Below are 15,893 nucleotides of genomic sequence, written 5' to 3' on the forward strand. Positions count from 1 at the left end.
GTCCACGTGTCCCCCAAACCTGGTCTCTGATATGAAGACATCAGGCTTTTGATGTAATGACAGACGTCTGTCCTCACACTAACTGCGTGTCCTTTGTCTCTCAGTTCTGGACAACGACGAGGACATTGTCAGAGAACATCCTACACCATGTGGCAGGTCCACTTCAGACTCAGGACTGTCCTCTGTCTGTCCCCGTCTCAGATCTCCTCCATGGAGATGAACTTGAAGAACATGGAGGAGGAGAACAAAGAGATCGAGGGGAGGAACGAGACTTTGTTCCTGGAGCTGTCGGGTCTGAGTCAGGCGCTGATCCGCAGCCTGACCAACATCCGCCTGCCCACCATGGTGAGTAGAACTTCAGAGTGGAACCTCAGAGTGGAACCTCAGAGTGGAACCTCAGAGGAGAACCTCAGAGTGGAACCTCAGGGGAAAACCTGAGGAGAACTTCAGAGTAGAACCTCAGAGTGGAACCTCAGAGGAGAACTTCAGAGTAGAACCTCAGAGTGCAACCTCAGAGTGGAACCTCAGAGGAGAACCTCAGAGTGGAACCTCAGAGGAAAACCTCAGAGGAGAACCTCAGAGAAGAACCTCAGAGTGGAACCTCAGAGGAAAAACTCAGAGTAGAACCTCAGAGTGGAACTTCAGAGTAGAACCTCAGGGGAGAACCTGAAAGGAGACTTCAAATGTCGCTGTCACTGATGCAGTGGTATGTCCCAGCTGTACACATACTACATACTACATACAACATACTACATACTACATACTTGGTAAGGCAGCTGGAGTCCGTACTGACAGTCGAAAGAAATCAGAGGGTCATGGCTCCTCCCCTTTAATGATCAGGTGTGAATACACCTGACTGCTGCTGTCTGTGTAATCGGCAGTGTGTTCATCACCATTCACACACACACACACACACACACACACACACACACACACACACACACACACACACACACACACACACACACACACACACACACACACACACACACACACACACACACACACACACACACACACACACACACACACACACACACACACACACACACACACACACACACACACACACACACACACACACACACACACACACACACACACACACACACACACACACACACACACACACACACACACACACACACACACACACACACACACACACACACACACACACACACACACACACACACACACACACACACACACACACACACACACACACACACACACACACACACACACACACACACACACACACACACACACACACACACACACACACACACACACACACACACACACACACACACACACACACACACACACACACAGACACACAGACACAAACAGACACAGAGACTGAAACACAGACGCACACTGTCAACATTTCTATGAAACTGAGGAGGGTTCATTTTGGGACTCTTGCTTTTGTCTGTGTGTGTGTGTGTGTGTGTGTGTGTGTGTGTGTGTGTGTGTGTGTGTGTGTGTGTGTGTGTGTGTGTGTGTGTGTGTGTGTGTGTGTGTGTGTCTCTGTCTGTGTCTCTGTGTGTGTCTGTCTGTGTGTGTGTGTGTGTGTGTGTGTCTGTGTGTCTCTGTGTGTGTCTCTGTGTGTGTCTGTGTATCTCTGTGTCTCTGTGTCTCCGTGTGTGTCTATGTCTGTGTGTGTTTCTGTGTGTCTGTGTCTCTGTGTGTCTCCGTGTGTCTGTGTGTGCCTCTGTGTCTCTGTGTGTCTCCGTGTCTGTGTCTCCGTGTGTCTCTGTGTCTCCGTGTGTGTGTGTGTGTGTGTGTGTGTGTCTCTGTCTGTCTGTGTCTGTGTGTCTCTGTGTGTGTCTGTGTATCTGTGTCTCTGTGTCTCCGTGTGTGTCTATGTCTCTGTGTGTGTCTCTGTGTCTCCGTGTGTCTATGTGTGTCTCCGTGTGTCTCTGTGTCTCCGTGTGTGTCTGTGTGTGCCTCTGTGTGTGTCTCTGTGTGTCTCTGTGTCTCCGTGTGTGTCTGTGTCTCCGTGTGTCTCTGTGTGTCTCCGTGTGTGTCTCTGTGTCTCTGTGTGTGTGTGTGTGTGTGTCTGTGTGTCTCTGTGTGTGTCTCCGTGTCTCTGTGTGTGTCTGTGTATCTCTGTGTCTCCGTGTGTGTGTCTATGTCTGTGTGTGTCTGTGTCTCCGTGTGTCTCTGTGTTTCCGTGTGTCTGTGTCTCCATGTGTGTGTATCTCTGTGTCTCCCTGTGTGTCTGTGTGTGCCTCTGTGTCTCTGTGTGTCTCCGTGTCTGTGTCTCCGTGTGTCTCTGTGTCTCCGTGTGTGTGTGTGTGTCTCTGTCTGTCTGTGTCTGTGTGTCTCTGTGTGTGTCTGTGTATCTCTGTGTCTCCGTGTGTCTGTGTGTCTGTGTCTCCGTGTGTGTCTGTGTGTGCCTCTGTGTGTGTGTGTGTGTCTCCGTGTGTCTCTGTGTCTCCGTGTGTGTCTGTGTCTCCGTGTGTCTCTGTGGGTCTGTGTGTGTCTCCGTGTGTGTCTCTGTGTCTCCGTGTGTGTGTGTGTGTCTGTGTCTCTGTCTGTGTCTCCGTGTGTCTCTGTGTGTGTCTCCGTGCAGCAGGAGCCGTTGTCGGAGCAGAACTTTGACAGCTACGTGGAGACTCTGACCCACATGTTTACCAACAAGGACTGCTACCAGAACCCGGAGAACCGGGCCCTGCTGGAGTCCATCAACCAGGCGGTGAAGGGCATCGAGGTGTGACGGACAGGAGGAGGCCGGGTGGGCGGGGCCAGTTGGGCGGGGCATCAGAGTGACAGCACCAGTCTTTCTTTGGGAACCCTTTAGAACCTGTATGTAATTACTTCTCCTCATTTGGACCTCGGTTCTTTGCGTTTGTTTCCTGTTTGCATGTTGCTTTCCGACGGTACGAGCGTGAACAGATGTGAGGACAGACGTGAGGACAGACGTGAGGACAGGCTGGAGTCAAACCGTTCCTGTGGGCGGGGCGGTCCTCACTGAGCGTGTGCAGAAGGAAGCAGAGTGTTAGTTAGTCTCCACCCATGATGTTGATAGTATTTATATGCGATAGTGATGTTGCACCTCCAGGACTAGTTGCTAGATTCATTCTTACTATTGCTGTGTAACTATTTAACGTTGGTTTAACAACTTATTTAATCATGTCTGCTGTACGACTTTCTGTTGACTATTTATTCTTCATTATCTTGTTGGTTTATTTTAAATGCTACCTGAGAAGATAACCAAGAGAAGGGAATCATTTCCTCGGTATTGTTGAACCAAGAGGAAATATTTTAAGATATCAACTATGAATTGTTTATATATCTTATTATTTATTTAAAATACTGGGATCTTTTTAAGTGCAAATATTTTGTAACTGAAAGTTTTTTAATAATTTTCTAAAGATTCTTTTGGTGCTTCTGTTTATATGATTTTCCTTTTTATTTCCACAAACTATTTTGAGTACATTGCAATACACTGGGAAAGTTGAGCTGCACATATTTGGTATTTATTTGGTGATGACAAAGTGATGGTGAATATTGATTTTGTATCGTCTCTGTGTTAATGATGGCTGTATGGATTAGTCTTTACGTTGCTCTTTAATAAAGGTGAACCCACAGTGGATGTCAACTTCTGTTTCTGTGTCCTCTTCCTCTTAATACAGCTCGTCTTCATTACATCTTTATATCATTTCAGAAATCTGTCTGTCCTCCGTCTGTCCCACCTGCGTCTACCTCTGTGTGTTAGCGCGTGTGTGTGTGTGTGTGTGTGTGTCTGTCTGTATCTCTGTGCGTGTATTGTGTCTCTGTGTGTGTGTGTGTGTGTGTGTGTGTGTGTGTGTGTGTGTGTGTGTGTGTGTGTGTGTGTCAGAGGACCTGATGTTGTGCGTTTTTTGTGTGTTTACACAACAAGTTTGATATTAACCATAATGTCGGAGGTGTTGTTTGTGGGGCATTAAGGTCTGTCAATTAGTGGGCGGAGCTTCAAGCAGCCAGCCTGCTGACCACACCGGTTCCAATGTTCTACCTTTTTTAGGTTTTTCATTGTCCGTGGATGCTGCAACTATTTTAGTTTCAGCATGTTGAGGTTGTAAGGAGATATTAAACTGTGACGCGGTCCTGGAGCACCAATCAGTAACAATAGGTCAGTACGAGTTACTAACGGACTCGGACCTGATTACCATGTGGGAAAACAAAAAAAGGGCCATTTTACTGCTTTTTTTATTCTAGTGTGGTCTAGAGGGGAAAAAGCAGTGAAATGTCCCTTTTTTACTTTTAAAAATAGAATAGAGGTTTCCCAAAATAGAAAATGTGTTTCAGACAAAGTTCATGTTTCATCTAAAGTGTTAACAACATTAAGAAAAATAAAAAACGGAAAATGAGTGGCTCAAAGCTGGAAGTCAGGTTTCCCTCAACTTTCCCCTTCAGTACCGAATCAGAGGACGTGAATCGGAGGACGTGAATCGGAGGCCTCCTACAGCGTGTAGTCGAGCGTGTTCATCCACGTCTGCAGATGTTGTCAATAAAGCGACAGAAACAGCAGCAGCCACATTCACACTGACGAGTTAAAACAAAAAACCTCCATCAAACACACAACAGTAAAGCACTGAGCTTCCCATCAGCGTGTCCTCCGAGTTGTCCAGTGTGTGTCTGTGTACCTGCTGGGACGACCTGTCTCTCACATTAACGCAGGTATGAAAGACTGAAGCACCTGATCACCACTCAACGACCACTTTATTCCTTCATCGTACTCAACTGGAAGCACAGAACCACAAAATGAGTCCCGATGCAGACCGGTGGAAAAATGTCATTTACTCATTTTAATGGTTTAAAAAAATACTTCTTTGCACAGAAACAACAACGAGTCCCCGTCTCCATGGAAACTGGGGACCAAAACAACGATGGCCACCGAATGATGACAGGTGGAGCAAGATAAGATGAGGTAAATGTTTTTGAGGAGAGAAAACCAAAAAAGGCACAATTTACAATCAATCATGCCCCGAATTCATAATAATAATAATAATAATAATAATAATAATAATAATAATAACAACAATAATAATAATATCAGTACAGCTAAAAAAAAAAAATCTGAAAATCTCCAACAACAAAAAATACAGACCAATTCTATGATACAAGGCCGATCCCGCCCGTCAGGCTCCTCCTGTCTGGTTCTGTACAGTTCTACCGGGTCACAGCGCCACAAACTATCTGACCACCAGACACGACACGCACAGTTTGGAGGGCCCGATGCAGTCGTCATGGCAGAAGGCACCGCAGCCTTGGCACATGATCATGGCTTTGAGGCGGCACGAGCACTTGAGCGCCACCTCGTCGGCCGTACTGTCGGCGAACGCCTGCAGGCCGAGCGCCGCCTGGCTGGAGGTCAGCCGGGGGCGGAGCTGCAGCACGCCGTCCGCCACGCTGCGGGAGAAACCGCCGTTGTCCATCACCGACACGTTGGCCGTGTAGCTGACTCCGCCCCCGCCCTGCTTGGGCAGCTTCCCGTACAGCTGGAAGGGGAGGGAAGAGGAGGGGGAGGAGGAGGAGGAGCCCGAGGAGTACTGGGTTCTGCTGTGCTCTTTCTTCGCCATGCGGGCCAGAGTCATCTCCATGTTGAGGAGCCCCTCCATGGCCCCCCCGCTGAGGTACCCGTCCACGCACCCCGCCTCCTTCTTGGTGATGTGAAGGGGGGGGGAGGACTTGGAGAGCGCCTGGCAGGACAGCCGCACGCCGCCTTCACTCTTCACGCCGACTGCAGGAGACAGCTGCTGCTTGTGGGGGGGGGGGGCCCGCCAGTTTATCCTGATGGTGGGCACCACCTCGGTGGGACAAGGGTCGGCGTGGGGGGGGGAGGGGCCGTTGGTGATGGTCCGGTGGGAGGTCTGTGAGGGCTGAGGACCGGGAGACTCTCTGATGACCGCCGACTCCACGGCGGTCGGAGAGCTGAGGTCAGACTTCCCTCTGGAGGAGGAGGGGGGCAGCGAGGTAATGACGGGGACGGCGCCGGGGGCCTGCTGGGCCTGGTACTGGGCCACAGCCGGGGTCTCCATCAGGCAGGACACCGGGCGGCCCGTCGAGCACTTGCTGTGGATCAGGTCTGGACTCTGAGACTGAGACTGGGCGGAGGCCTCGGGTCGGCCGCGGGACCCCGGTGTCCTCGTCGCTGCAGGCCTGGGTCCCGGTACCCTGCTGATCTCCAGCCGGTTGGCGGGGTGGGAGGGGAGGACCTTCTCCAGCGGCAGGCTGCCCTGCAGCAGCTGGGTGACCAGCGGATTGTTGGCCTCCACGCTGGACACGGGTCGGACTGCACCGACGAGTCGTTTGGACGCCGCGGCGTTCAGGTGAGACACCACCGACTTTAACGAATGACAATCATCCTCAGCAGAACCCGGTTTGGATCCCCGACACTCGTCCGGCGGCTCCACTTTGACCAACACGTATGCGTCCCGGGGATGGAGGGCGGGAGGGAGGGAGTGGTGGTCCTGGGGGCGGGGCCGGCCGTGCTGCTGGTGAGGCAGCCCGTTGGGGAAGCAGGGCTGGATGACGGTCTGACCCGGCCGGCCCGAGACGTGGGCCTGGATGACGGGCTGCTGGTTCTGAGGAGGCGGGCCGCGGATGACCAGCGGTCCGTTCCTGCGGGCTCCCAGCGGGGGGCCCCAGTCCTGGTCAGGATGCTGCGGCTCATCCTCCTGACTCTCGTTCTCGCAGTCCGACGCCGTCTCCGTGGAGTCGCTGTGAGTTCCCGCCTCCTCGTCTTTGTCTCGCGACGGGTCCACGTTGGTCTTCTGTCTCTCGGAGGAACAGAAGACGTCCTGCGGGTCCATGTGGTGCGAGCCGTGCTGGATGACTCCGCCCAGTCCCGCCTCCTTCCCGTGTTCCTGCTCTTTGGCCAGCGTGTGAATCACGTCCACCCCCTGAGCCCCGAACCTGGGGAGGGAGTCTGGGATGGAGGTCGGAGCCAGCGGAGGTTTTGCTGGGTCGGCCTTCTCTGAGGGGGGGGCGGCAGACTCGGACCCCCGGCTACGCCTCGCCGACGGGGGGGGGGACGAGTCCGATGCAGCGCCAGCTTCCGGAGACTTGTCTGAGAGCCCGTTGGCTGATGGCGGTAATGGTACCTCTCCACCCTCCGGACCCCCCGCCCCCTCCTCTGGAGGGGGACTGGGAGTCTGGGGGGGGTCCAAGGACAGGGAGGTGGAGGTGGTGGACAGGGAGGGGGAGGGCTGGGGGGTGGGCTCTACATGGAGAAGCTGTAGTTGTGTTCCAGACGAATGAGAGTCTGAAGAGGACGTCTGCTCCTCCACCCCCCCACCTCCCCTTTTTCCATTTCCTCCTCCTCCTCCTCCTCCGTCTCCGTCTCCTCCGTCTCCGTCTCCGTCTCCTCCGTCTCCTCCTCCTCCTCCTCCTCCTCCTCCTCCGGGCTCGATAGGTCCTGGATGCTCTCGCGCTCGTCGTCCACTGCTGCTATCCGGTAGCCCAGCAGCTGTCCGCAGCCGGACGCCGGCCGTCCCTGTCCCCTCGCCAGAGGCTGCAACAGCAGCAGCGGCCTCGCGCTGGGCCCGGGCTTGCTGGGCGCGGGCTTTGATGTCCGCCAGGGTGCGCGCCCCCCCCGTACCCGACCGCCGCGAGCCCTCGCCGGGGGGCACGATGCGAGGGCAGATCTGGTAGGTGGGGTGACCTTTGACCCAAGGAGGTTTGATTCTGGACAGTTGAATCTGAGACAGAGACACAAGGACAGACATCAGACACGAAGAGTTGTTGAGAACACATTAAACGGAGTGAGTGTCGGTCTTACCCGGATGGGCGGCACCTTGGGCTCCTCTGTTGTCGGCTGCGGCTTTTCTGAACGCACACCGTCAATTGTGGTACGAAAGGACTGACGGTCGTCGAGCCGCGGCCGCTTTTCGGGGAAGCTGGAGAAGGCGTCGGACTCGTCTGGCCTCCTCTTCTGCTCCTTGAGCTGGCTGCTGGGCGCGGGGGCGGGGGCGGGAGCGGGGGCGGGGCTGGCCGACGGGCTGCTCTCACGGCTGCTGGTGGCCGTTCCTCCTGTGACGGAGGTGACCGCAGAGGCGGTGTCGTCCAGCGGTTCGGCGGCCACCGCGGCACTGGAGGAGGCCGAGGAGGACGAAGAGGAGTCCAGGCCGGCGGCGAACGCTCCCTGTCTGTCGGAGGGGGTGGAGGGGGAGGAGGCGGGGGAAGAGGCTGACGAAGAGGAGGACGAGGAGGAAGAGGGGGAAGTGGTGGAGGCCAGGACGGGGGCGGTCTCCTCGGGCAGCAGGCGGGCAGTGACTTCAGGCTCCTCGTTGGCACTGGTGGAGGCGGGGCTGGGGGTGGGGCTTGGGGTGGGGGTAGGGCTGGGAGCAGGGGGGGGTTCTGGGAGGGTGAGGGGTTCTGGAGTGGGCGTAGGTTTGGGTTCCGTGGGGGCGGTCTCAGCCGGCAGCTCCACGCCGCTGTCGGTCTGCAGCACCACCTCTCCCTGCACCACCGTGCTGTCGGACACGGGCGACCCGACGGAGGCGGCGGAGACGTCCAGAGCGTCGCTTGGCTCCGCCCCCTCGGCGGACTGGAGGGCGGGAGCGGCTTTGCAGAGCGAGCGGCGCGCCCTGCGGCGCAGGTCGGCGCGCGTGCGTCTCCTCATCCTGCCGTCTCTCCTCCGCCGGCCGACGCTCCGTCTCTTCGGGGCGCCGCTCGCCACCGCCGACACGTCGCTGTCCAGAACGCTGCCGGCTGCTTCACTGGCTTCACTCATGGTCAGCTTCAGGGACTCCTCTCGGGTCAGACCGGACCTGTGGAGGACGGACGGACACGTTAACACACGGAGGACACGGACCGGGGTGGACAACGGCCTCATAAATATGATATTCATAACAGAAACTTTTGATGTCTCTTACTTTTGTCCGTGATATTCTTCAAAGAACTTCTCCTTCCACGCCTCCACCTTCTTCTCCTTCTCCATTTCCTGTCGGAATCGAACCTGCATCTCGTGGGTGAACTCACCTGAACAGGTAGAGAGGTTATTATGAGCTGTTGTGTTCAGCTGCAGGAACACTTCAGAACCAGAATCTGTGTCTGGTTCTGGTTCCTGAAGGGTTTCTGTGTATTTCTACTCTATGAGCTCCTTTGAATTCACCCGCTGGAGGACTGTTGGGTTCAGATGTCCTCTCAGGGTTAGACAGAACCGACGGCCCGGGTCAGTAAAGTATCATTCAGGGCAGGTTGACTCTGGTTCTGTCCACCCTCCATAGAGAATCGGTGGTTCCATCCTCTTGTTCTTTTTAACCAATCAGACGCTGTCACTACCCACCGTGTCCACCAGAGGGTTTTATCTGAGTACAGAACATTTTTTAGCGAGTGTTTATTCTGTAGTGCACTCGTCACTGTCAGCAGCGGTCCAATCGCAGCGAAGGAGGGGCGGGACAATCACAGTTAACCACCGACAATGGTCTCTGATTGGTGGTTGTGCAAACGTTAATGAGCCGAGTTACCAGACTGTATTCAGAGAAGAAAAGGTGAAGCTGGGAGTGACAAGTGGGCAGAGCCAGGATAAGGCTGACTGGCAGTGACGGCCAATCAGAGTCTGTAATGTGAGTGTGTGTCAAATGAACATCCACCAGAGGTCAACTGTCAACCTGTGGAATCTCAGTTTATTACTGATGTTATTATCATAACTGGTGTTCTTATGTAAAGGGAGCTGGAACGTGAGTTGGTTTCTTGGTGCTGGCGTGGTGTGATGTGACTCACCCTCAGCCAGCCGCTCCTTCCAGCTCTGCGAGGCGTGGGTGAAGAACTCATTGTTGAGAGCTGAACTGCTGAGTCGGGCCATTCCATCAGGTCCGATCTACGGGCAGAGAGACGGAGCTGAACACACCTGAGGAACCTTTAATAATGGTGACACAACGAGGTCCGAGGGACATTTAAAAACACAATAATGGATGGTTTAAATACAGCGACCTGCTCTGATGGTTCACTTTGGTTTCATAAAAACATCCTTTATTCACTTTTAATAAACTCCATGTAAACTTCCAAAGTCACGTAAAGCTCAGTCCTGATGCCGCAGTAAATGTTTCAAATACAGGTTTTACTCTTCTTTGTTTTTTTATTACAATTTTTATTTGGAACAGAAGTGAAACATTATCTTATAAAACATGTTCACATAATCCCATTTTAACAAGGATGAAATAACAAAGTAAAATAACTTAAAAGTACACGGTGAGAATAATATACAAGAAAAATGTAATTAAAAGAAGCTAAAAGAAGCATTTTGGATCTAAATAAGGATTCAGAATCAGTCCAACACTTTCAACAGCTGTCAAACTTAAAGTCTTAAAACAAAAGTTAGTGTCTTCATCATATAAATATGGTGAATCACATCAAGAGTTTCTGCTGTCAACCATTTTCTCGTGAGAACGTGCCGACTTGCTCTCAGCTAAATACGAGCCGCGGTCTGTTTCAGGACCCTGGACAGCGTCGGCTCGCTCACCTCCAAGCTCTTCAAACATTCTTGTTTTTAATACTGTTTGAGAATAGTTGTAATTTTCCACTAATGTCTGACGCTGTGTGCTGGTTACACCATGAGGTCATACATCAGTGCTGCACGCATGTATATAACGTGATGTTAACTCGTAGAAGGGAGAGGGACCAACCTGGCGGTCGACCTCCGGCAGCAGCTGCAGCAGCTGCTGCTGGGAGTGTGTTGGGAAGAGGGAGAAGGTGCGAACGTTGATGAGGGCTCGGATGTTGGTGTTGACCAGGATGGAGCCGGGCGTCTCGAAGTCCACGTCCACTCCTCCTCGACTCCTCTTCATGGGTCCTACAGCAACAACACACCAGGTGAACTCAGAGGGGCTCTGACATCATAAACTGGTTCCCTGTTGGTGTCTGTGATGGCCTGCAAGGGGCGTCGCCCTCCCACACATCTGTGTTTATTTCAGTAACGTTGGCGTTTTCAGACCGCAGGAACTATTTCTCAGTTCCAAAAACAGCTGGAGGGAGTTCCCCTTTTTCTGTGTCCTCACCAGGGAAACGTAGAACCTTTTAAGTTCCGAAAACCCGGTTTTGTGGGACTTTTTTAGCTCCTCCCCCTGGGTAGGTACTCTCCCTGTTACCATAGGAACTGCAGCCAGCAACGTACGCAGTAAACTACAGCTACAATTGAAGACGTTTAAAACAGCAGAGGACAGACTTTCAAATGGAGAAGCACCATAATGAGAAATGGACGGACAACAAAGTCCAGACTTTATAAAGTTTCTACACGTCAGAGGAAACAGAAACATGACGAGCAGCGGCGGCGTGAAGCCATCTGAAGCAGCGCAGGATGTCCTGGATGGTTCATGTGAGGTCTGACTTCAGGCACAACACCTTCCTGTTTCACATTAAAAGCCTCTTTAATGGGGGTTTCTTTCTTAGAAAACACTGTAGGGCTTTTAATTTGAAAAAAAATACAGGAAGTCTTGCGTTCTATTGACCCGTAATGCCAAACTGACATTAATGACAGCAGATCATAACAAGTGAATCAGTTCATACAGCTGAAATGTAATTCTGATCAATTTAAACCGTTGCACTTGTTTTTATTAAATTAAACATTTTGGATCTTCAAACAGATAAAATATGTTCATGAATTTAAACCGGATCAAGAAAACTGAAAACTGTATTTCTTCATAAGAGGAGCGTCGCTCAGCACTACACCTGCCAGGTGCTGCAGACCGTAGCAGCTGTTTATTCCTGGGGAACCTCCCCCTCTGCTGTCCAGGTGTGCTGGTACCGAGCGGCGGCGGTTACCTGAGGGGACGTGCTCTCCGTTCACTTTCAGAGGAGTGAGGACGACCCGCGGCATCATCACAGCTTTCTTCCTCTGCCTCCCCGACTGTTGGAGCGACAGTTACAGATCTTTAACGTCACATCGAGCCCTCACAGATCTGCTGTAACGCACGGATTACCTCGGCCTCACCTGTCGGGACCGGCTGAGCCGGGTCTGGGCGTGCTGGGCCGGCGGCGTGTCGCTGCGTCCCTGCTGGCCGGCCGCTCTGCTGAGGCGCGTCTGAGGCTGGTTGATGGGCGGCGGCTCAGCGGAGCAGGAGGCGCTGGACGAACTCTCATCCACCGAGGCTGCAGGGCACAGAGAGCAACCAGCATTTATACAACACGCAGCATCACAGCTGGAGACGCTGGACGCAGTGAGAGGTCGGAGGTCAGAGGCGTTACCGTCGTTGTCCATGCTAGCAGCAGCCGTGGTCTCCGTGGAGTCGCAGCTCTCCTGCTCCGTGGCCTCGGTGGGGCCGACCGGGGCCACGCCCGCTCCCGCTGCCGAGGAGCTGCCGGAGACTGGGGGGGCCGCGCCGCCGGCCGACTCCGACGGGGTCTCCGACTCCGAGGTTGCCTTCGTCCACTGGAGAGCGTTCTTCTGCAGAATCAACAGCACACAGTTTAAAAAGATAAGAAACTCGGCCAGACTTCATCTCTGAGGTCTCCAGCAGAAACACGCTGTGAACGAGAGCCGTCCGGATCACGGTCACGCTGCAGCCTGCTGACTCAGCAGGGCGGATACCTTCAGAGTGAACAGGCTCATCCGTCCAGGCAGCTTGAAGAAGATGCTGTTCTTCACCCGGTCTCCTCTCACCTGGGAATGCAGCATGGTGACCAGGCAGGCCAGGGGGGCGGTCCCACTGGAGACACACACACACACACACACACACACACACACACACACACACACACACACACACACACACACACACACACACACACACACACACACACACACACACACACACACACACACACACACACACACACACACGGAGATAGTCTCATTAGAAACATGCAGCGATGAACTGTGTTCACAGACGATGGTTTTCACAAGTGTTCCTGAGCCCATGCAGTGATTTCCACTCCAGAACAGTGTGTTTTTAATGCAGTGCTGCCTGAGGGCCCGAAGATCACCACCATCCAATATTGGTTTCCAGCCTTGTCCCTTGTGTTCAGAGATTTCTCCAGATTCTCTGAATCTTTTAATGATATTATGAACCGTAGACGATGAAATCCACTAATTCTTTGTAGTTTTACGTTGAGGAACATTATTCTTAGATTGTTGAACTATTTTCCAACACAGTCTTTCAGAGTGGTGAACCTCTCCCCATCTTCACTGCTGAGACTCTGCCTCTCTGAAATCATCTTTTATACCCAATCATGTTACTGATCTGTTGCCATGGTAACCTCATTAGTTGTCAGATGTTCAACCAGGTGCTTTTCCAGTTTTTATTGTATTTCGTAAAAATTTTCTCATTCTCGTTCTTATTCTTACGTAAAGTGATTTTTCTTTTTGGAGGTTTTATCATATTCAAAAACTCATCAAAGTGGAAACACATTTGTCTCCCAGTGAAAAATTTAGTATTCTAGTGGAGTCGTGAGTGGGCGTGGCCAAACGGCTCGAGAGCGCCCCCTAAAGAGATGCCCCGGAGGCCACATTTACCTAAATTCACCAAATCCGGTGGACACGTGTATCACACCTGGACGCACAAAAAAGTTACATTGCACCGTTACGTCAACTCGACAGGAAGTCCACCATTTTGAATTTAGTCGCCATTTTGGGCGATTCTGACACGTTGTACTTTGTCGAACTCCTCCGAGGGATTTTGTCCGACCGACTTGAATTTAGGTTCTATGGATAGAAAACATGTTTGGGATTAAAAGTTGTATAAATAATTCGTTTTCATTGATGTGTGTGCCCGTGAGAGGCGGCCATTTTGAGCGTCTCGCCATGAAACTAGGAGTTGCTTTAAATCTTATGTACATGGACCGACCTTCTCCAAACATCACAGGTATGATAACAGCCCCGCCCTGAAGACCCCTGTGGGGTAATATTCACTCATAGTCATAGCGCCCCCTGTTGGCCACTGGAAATGACACTTTTCATACTTTCACATTCTACGTCGAGCTGGTTGATCCCATGAACGTAAAGTCGGGTCACAATAACCTAAACATGTAGTTGATGATATATTGAGACATTCGTTCGACTTTGTCAATGGGCGTCGCCGTGACGATGCGGCAAAGTTTGATGTCTCGCCGTGACACAGGAAGTTGATGTTTAAGGTCAACGGATGCTTGAAACCTCACGAAACGTGTCACATACATCCGGCGTGGTGAGACGATACAGCTGATGTGTTTTGTGAGTGGGCGTGGCCAAACGGCTCGCCAGTGCCCCCTGCTGGAGACAGGAAACGAGACAAAAATAGCAACTTTAAGTGGGTATACGTGGTCCCTCTCGCGCTGCACGTCGGGGAGACGGCTTCGGGGAGGCGGCGCGCCGGAGTGCGAGGGCCCGTACATCACTGTACCAGTTTTAATTTGTTGATCCTGTAACAACTTTATAGAGACGTGTTGCTGCCATCAAATTAAAAATGAGCAGCTATTTTTATAAAACAATTAAATTTCTCCATTTCAAAATTTGATATGTTGTCTTTGATCAATTTATAATTAAATATGAGTATACATGACATTCTGTTTTATGTAAAGACTCAAGTAGAAACAGGGTTGTATTAGAGTGGTTGTCTCTGATGCTGACAGGTTTGCTCGTATTAAATTCAGTTAATGTGAAGCCACTCTAACATCAGCTCCATCATTTGGGATGTGTGTTATTTTATCCTGTGTGCTGCTACAAGTTAGAAGCATCAGCTGTGATGACAGCTGTCATTAACAAGTCAACAACTATTGAGACCCTGTAGTTACAGAGTAAGATTTGATGCTCTGAACATCATCTATGCTTCACTCGTGGCTCCAGACATTCACTTTAACTTCTATTAGACTCAAAGCAACCAGCGACCACACTGACGACTTTTAACTGTGCATTTCATTTGTCTCATATTTGATCTTAACACATCTTTATGTGTGTAATTAAAGAGAAACACTGATGACATGTTGTTTGGGTCATCCGAGGATGTAATAACAGCTGTGAACGTACCTCCTGTGTGGGTCAGCAGCCGGCCACAAGTCCATGAGAAGGAAATAAAACGTCAGTTAGAAACTCAGACAGCAAAACATGTTCAAATCCAGCAAAATTACTGAACACACAAAGTTAGACTGAGCTTTGTGTGTGTGTGTGTGTGTCTCTCTATGTGTGTGTCTCTCTGTGCGTGTGTCTCTCTGTGTGTGTGTGTGTTTCTCTCTGTCTCTGTGTGTGTGTGTGTGTGTGTGTGTTTGTGTGTCTCTCTCTGTGTGTGTCTCTGTGTGTATGTGTGTGCGTCTCTGTGCGTGTCTCACTCTGTGTGTCTCTGTGTGTGTGTGTCTCTGTGTGTGTGTCTCTGTGCGTGTGTGTGTGTGTGTGTGTGTGTGTGTGTGTGTGTGTGTGTGTGTGTTTCTGTGCATGTCTCTGTGGGTGTCTTGTGTCTCTCTCTGTGTGAGTGTGTCTCTCCGTGTGTGTGTGTGTGTGTGTGTGTGTCTCTGTCTCTCTGTGTGTGTGTGTGTGTTGTCACCTCATCTCCTTCAGCCCCTTGGTCTGGATGACATGGAGGATTTGTTTGGGGGTCATTGGTGCATCAGAGAAGTTCTCCAACACCTGGAACACATTGAAGCACACAGACGGTCACACACTGAGGAAACAACACAAATACACAACAAATACACATAACGCAGGCAGCTAACGTCCTCATGATTTAACACCATCAAACATCTCCAAATCGGCCCCAGGCATATTTTAAAATGAAAATGATGGAGAGGAACAGAACCAAATGTCCCTGAATCATTAGAGGTGTTAGATTTGTATTTCTATACGATGAGGAACAGAGTTCCTTCGCTGGTGTTACAGCGACATCATCCTTCTACCAGAGTTCAACAAGAAGTTGAGTGACAGCAGGTGTCAGAGAGAATAACGCATTTCTAATGATAGAAGAAAGCTGGAGCTGGATTTGAAGGACATA

At 51.4% G+C, this 15,893-nt stretch overlaps 2 protein-coding genes across 3 annotated transcripts; one reads left to right on the top strand and one right to left on the bottom strand.

Annotated features, from left to right (window-relative positions):
- The first annotated feature begins 204 nt into the window (after positions 1–204).
- On the top strand, positions 205–3,613 carry LOC138614881 (myelin transcription factor 1-like). 2 transcript variants are annotated; one of them, XM_069688481.1, is made up of 2 exons: positions 205–345; positions 2,585–3,613. In XM_069688481.1, exons 1-2 carry the CDS (start codon positions 211–213, stop codon positions 2,726–2,728), a joined length of 279 nt encoding a protein of 92 aa, XP_069544582.1. In that variant the 5' UTR covers positions 205–210; the 3' UTR covers positions 2,729–3,613. The 2 variants fall into 2 exon arrangements, with proteins under 2 accessions (XP_069544582.1, XP_069544583.1); XM_069688482.1 differs by having other exon boundaries at positions 2,588–3,613.
- Positions 3,614–4,787: 1,174 nt separating this feature from the next.
- asxl1 (ASXL transcriptional regulator 1) lies at positions 4,788–15,538 on the bottom strand. Its single transcript, XM_069688480.1, has 10 exons — positions 15,450–15,538; positions 12,527–12,644; positions 12,184–12,382; positions 11,930–12,087; positions 11,761–11,845; positions 10,626–10,792; positions 9,724–9,820; positions 8,874–8,979; positions 7,778–8,768; positions 4,788–7,697 (listed from the first exon to the last, which is right to left on the bottom strand). Exons 1-10 carry the CDS (start codon positions 15,503–15,505, stop codon positions 5,190–5,192), a joined length of 4,485 nt encoding a protein of 1,494 aa, XP_069544581.1. The 5' UTR covers positions 15,506–15,538; the 3' UTR covers positions 4,788–5,189.
- Positions 15,539–15,893: the final 355 nt, after the last annotated feature.

Source organism: Brachyistius frenatus, unplaced genomic scaffold (assembly GCF_029030835.1).
Source record: "Brachyistius frenatus isolate BFR_SWC_R1_liver_20210118 unplaced genomic scaffold, ASM2903083v1 Contig_607, whole genome shotgun sequence".
Lineage (NCBI taxonomy): Eukaryota > Metazoa > Chordata > Actinopteri > Embiotocidae > Brachyistius > Brachyistius frenatus.

What these genes read in the sequence shown, in the direction of transcription:
- asxl1 (XM_069688480.1), bottom strand. Translation starts at nt 15,505, where the DNA reads ATGACCCCCAAACAAATCCTCCATGTCATCCAGACCAAGGGGCTGAAG. An exon ending in CGGAGAGCACGTCCCCTCAG is followed by an intron (nt 10,793 to 11,760) that starts GTAACCGCCGCC and finishes TTGTTGCTGTAG; the next exon opens with GACCCATGAAGAGGAGTCGA. An exon ending in CCAAGGTGCCGCCCATCCGG is followed by an intron (nt 7,698 to 7,777) that starts GTAAGACCGACA and finishes TCTCTGTCTCAG; the next exon opens with ATTCAACTGTCCAGAATCAA.
- LOC138614881 (XM_069688481.1), top strand. Translation starts at nt 211, where the DNA reads ATGGAGATGAACTTGAAGAACATGGAGGAGGAGAACAAAGAGATCGAG. An exon ending in ACATCCGCCTGCCCACCATG is followed by an intron (nt 346 to 2,584) that starts GTGAGTAGAACT and finishes GTCTCCGTGCAG; the next exon opens with CAGGAGCCGTTGTCGGAGCA.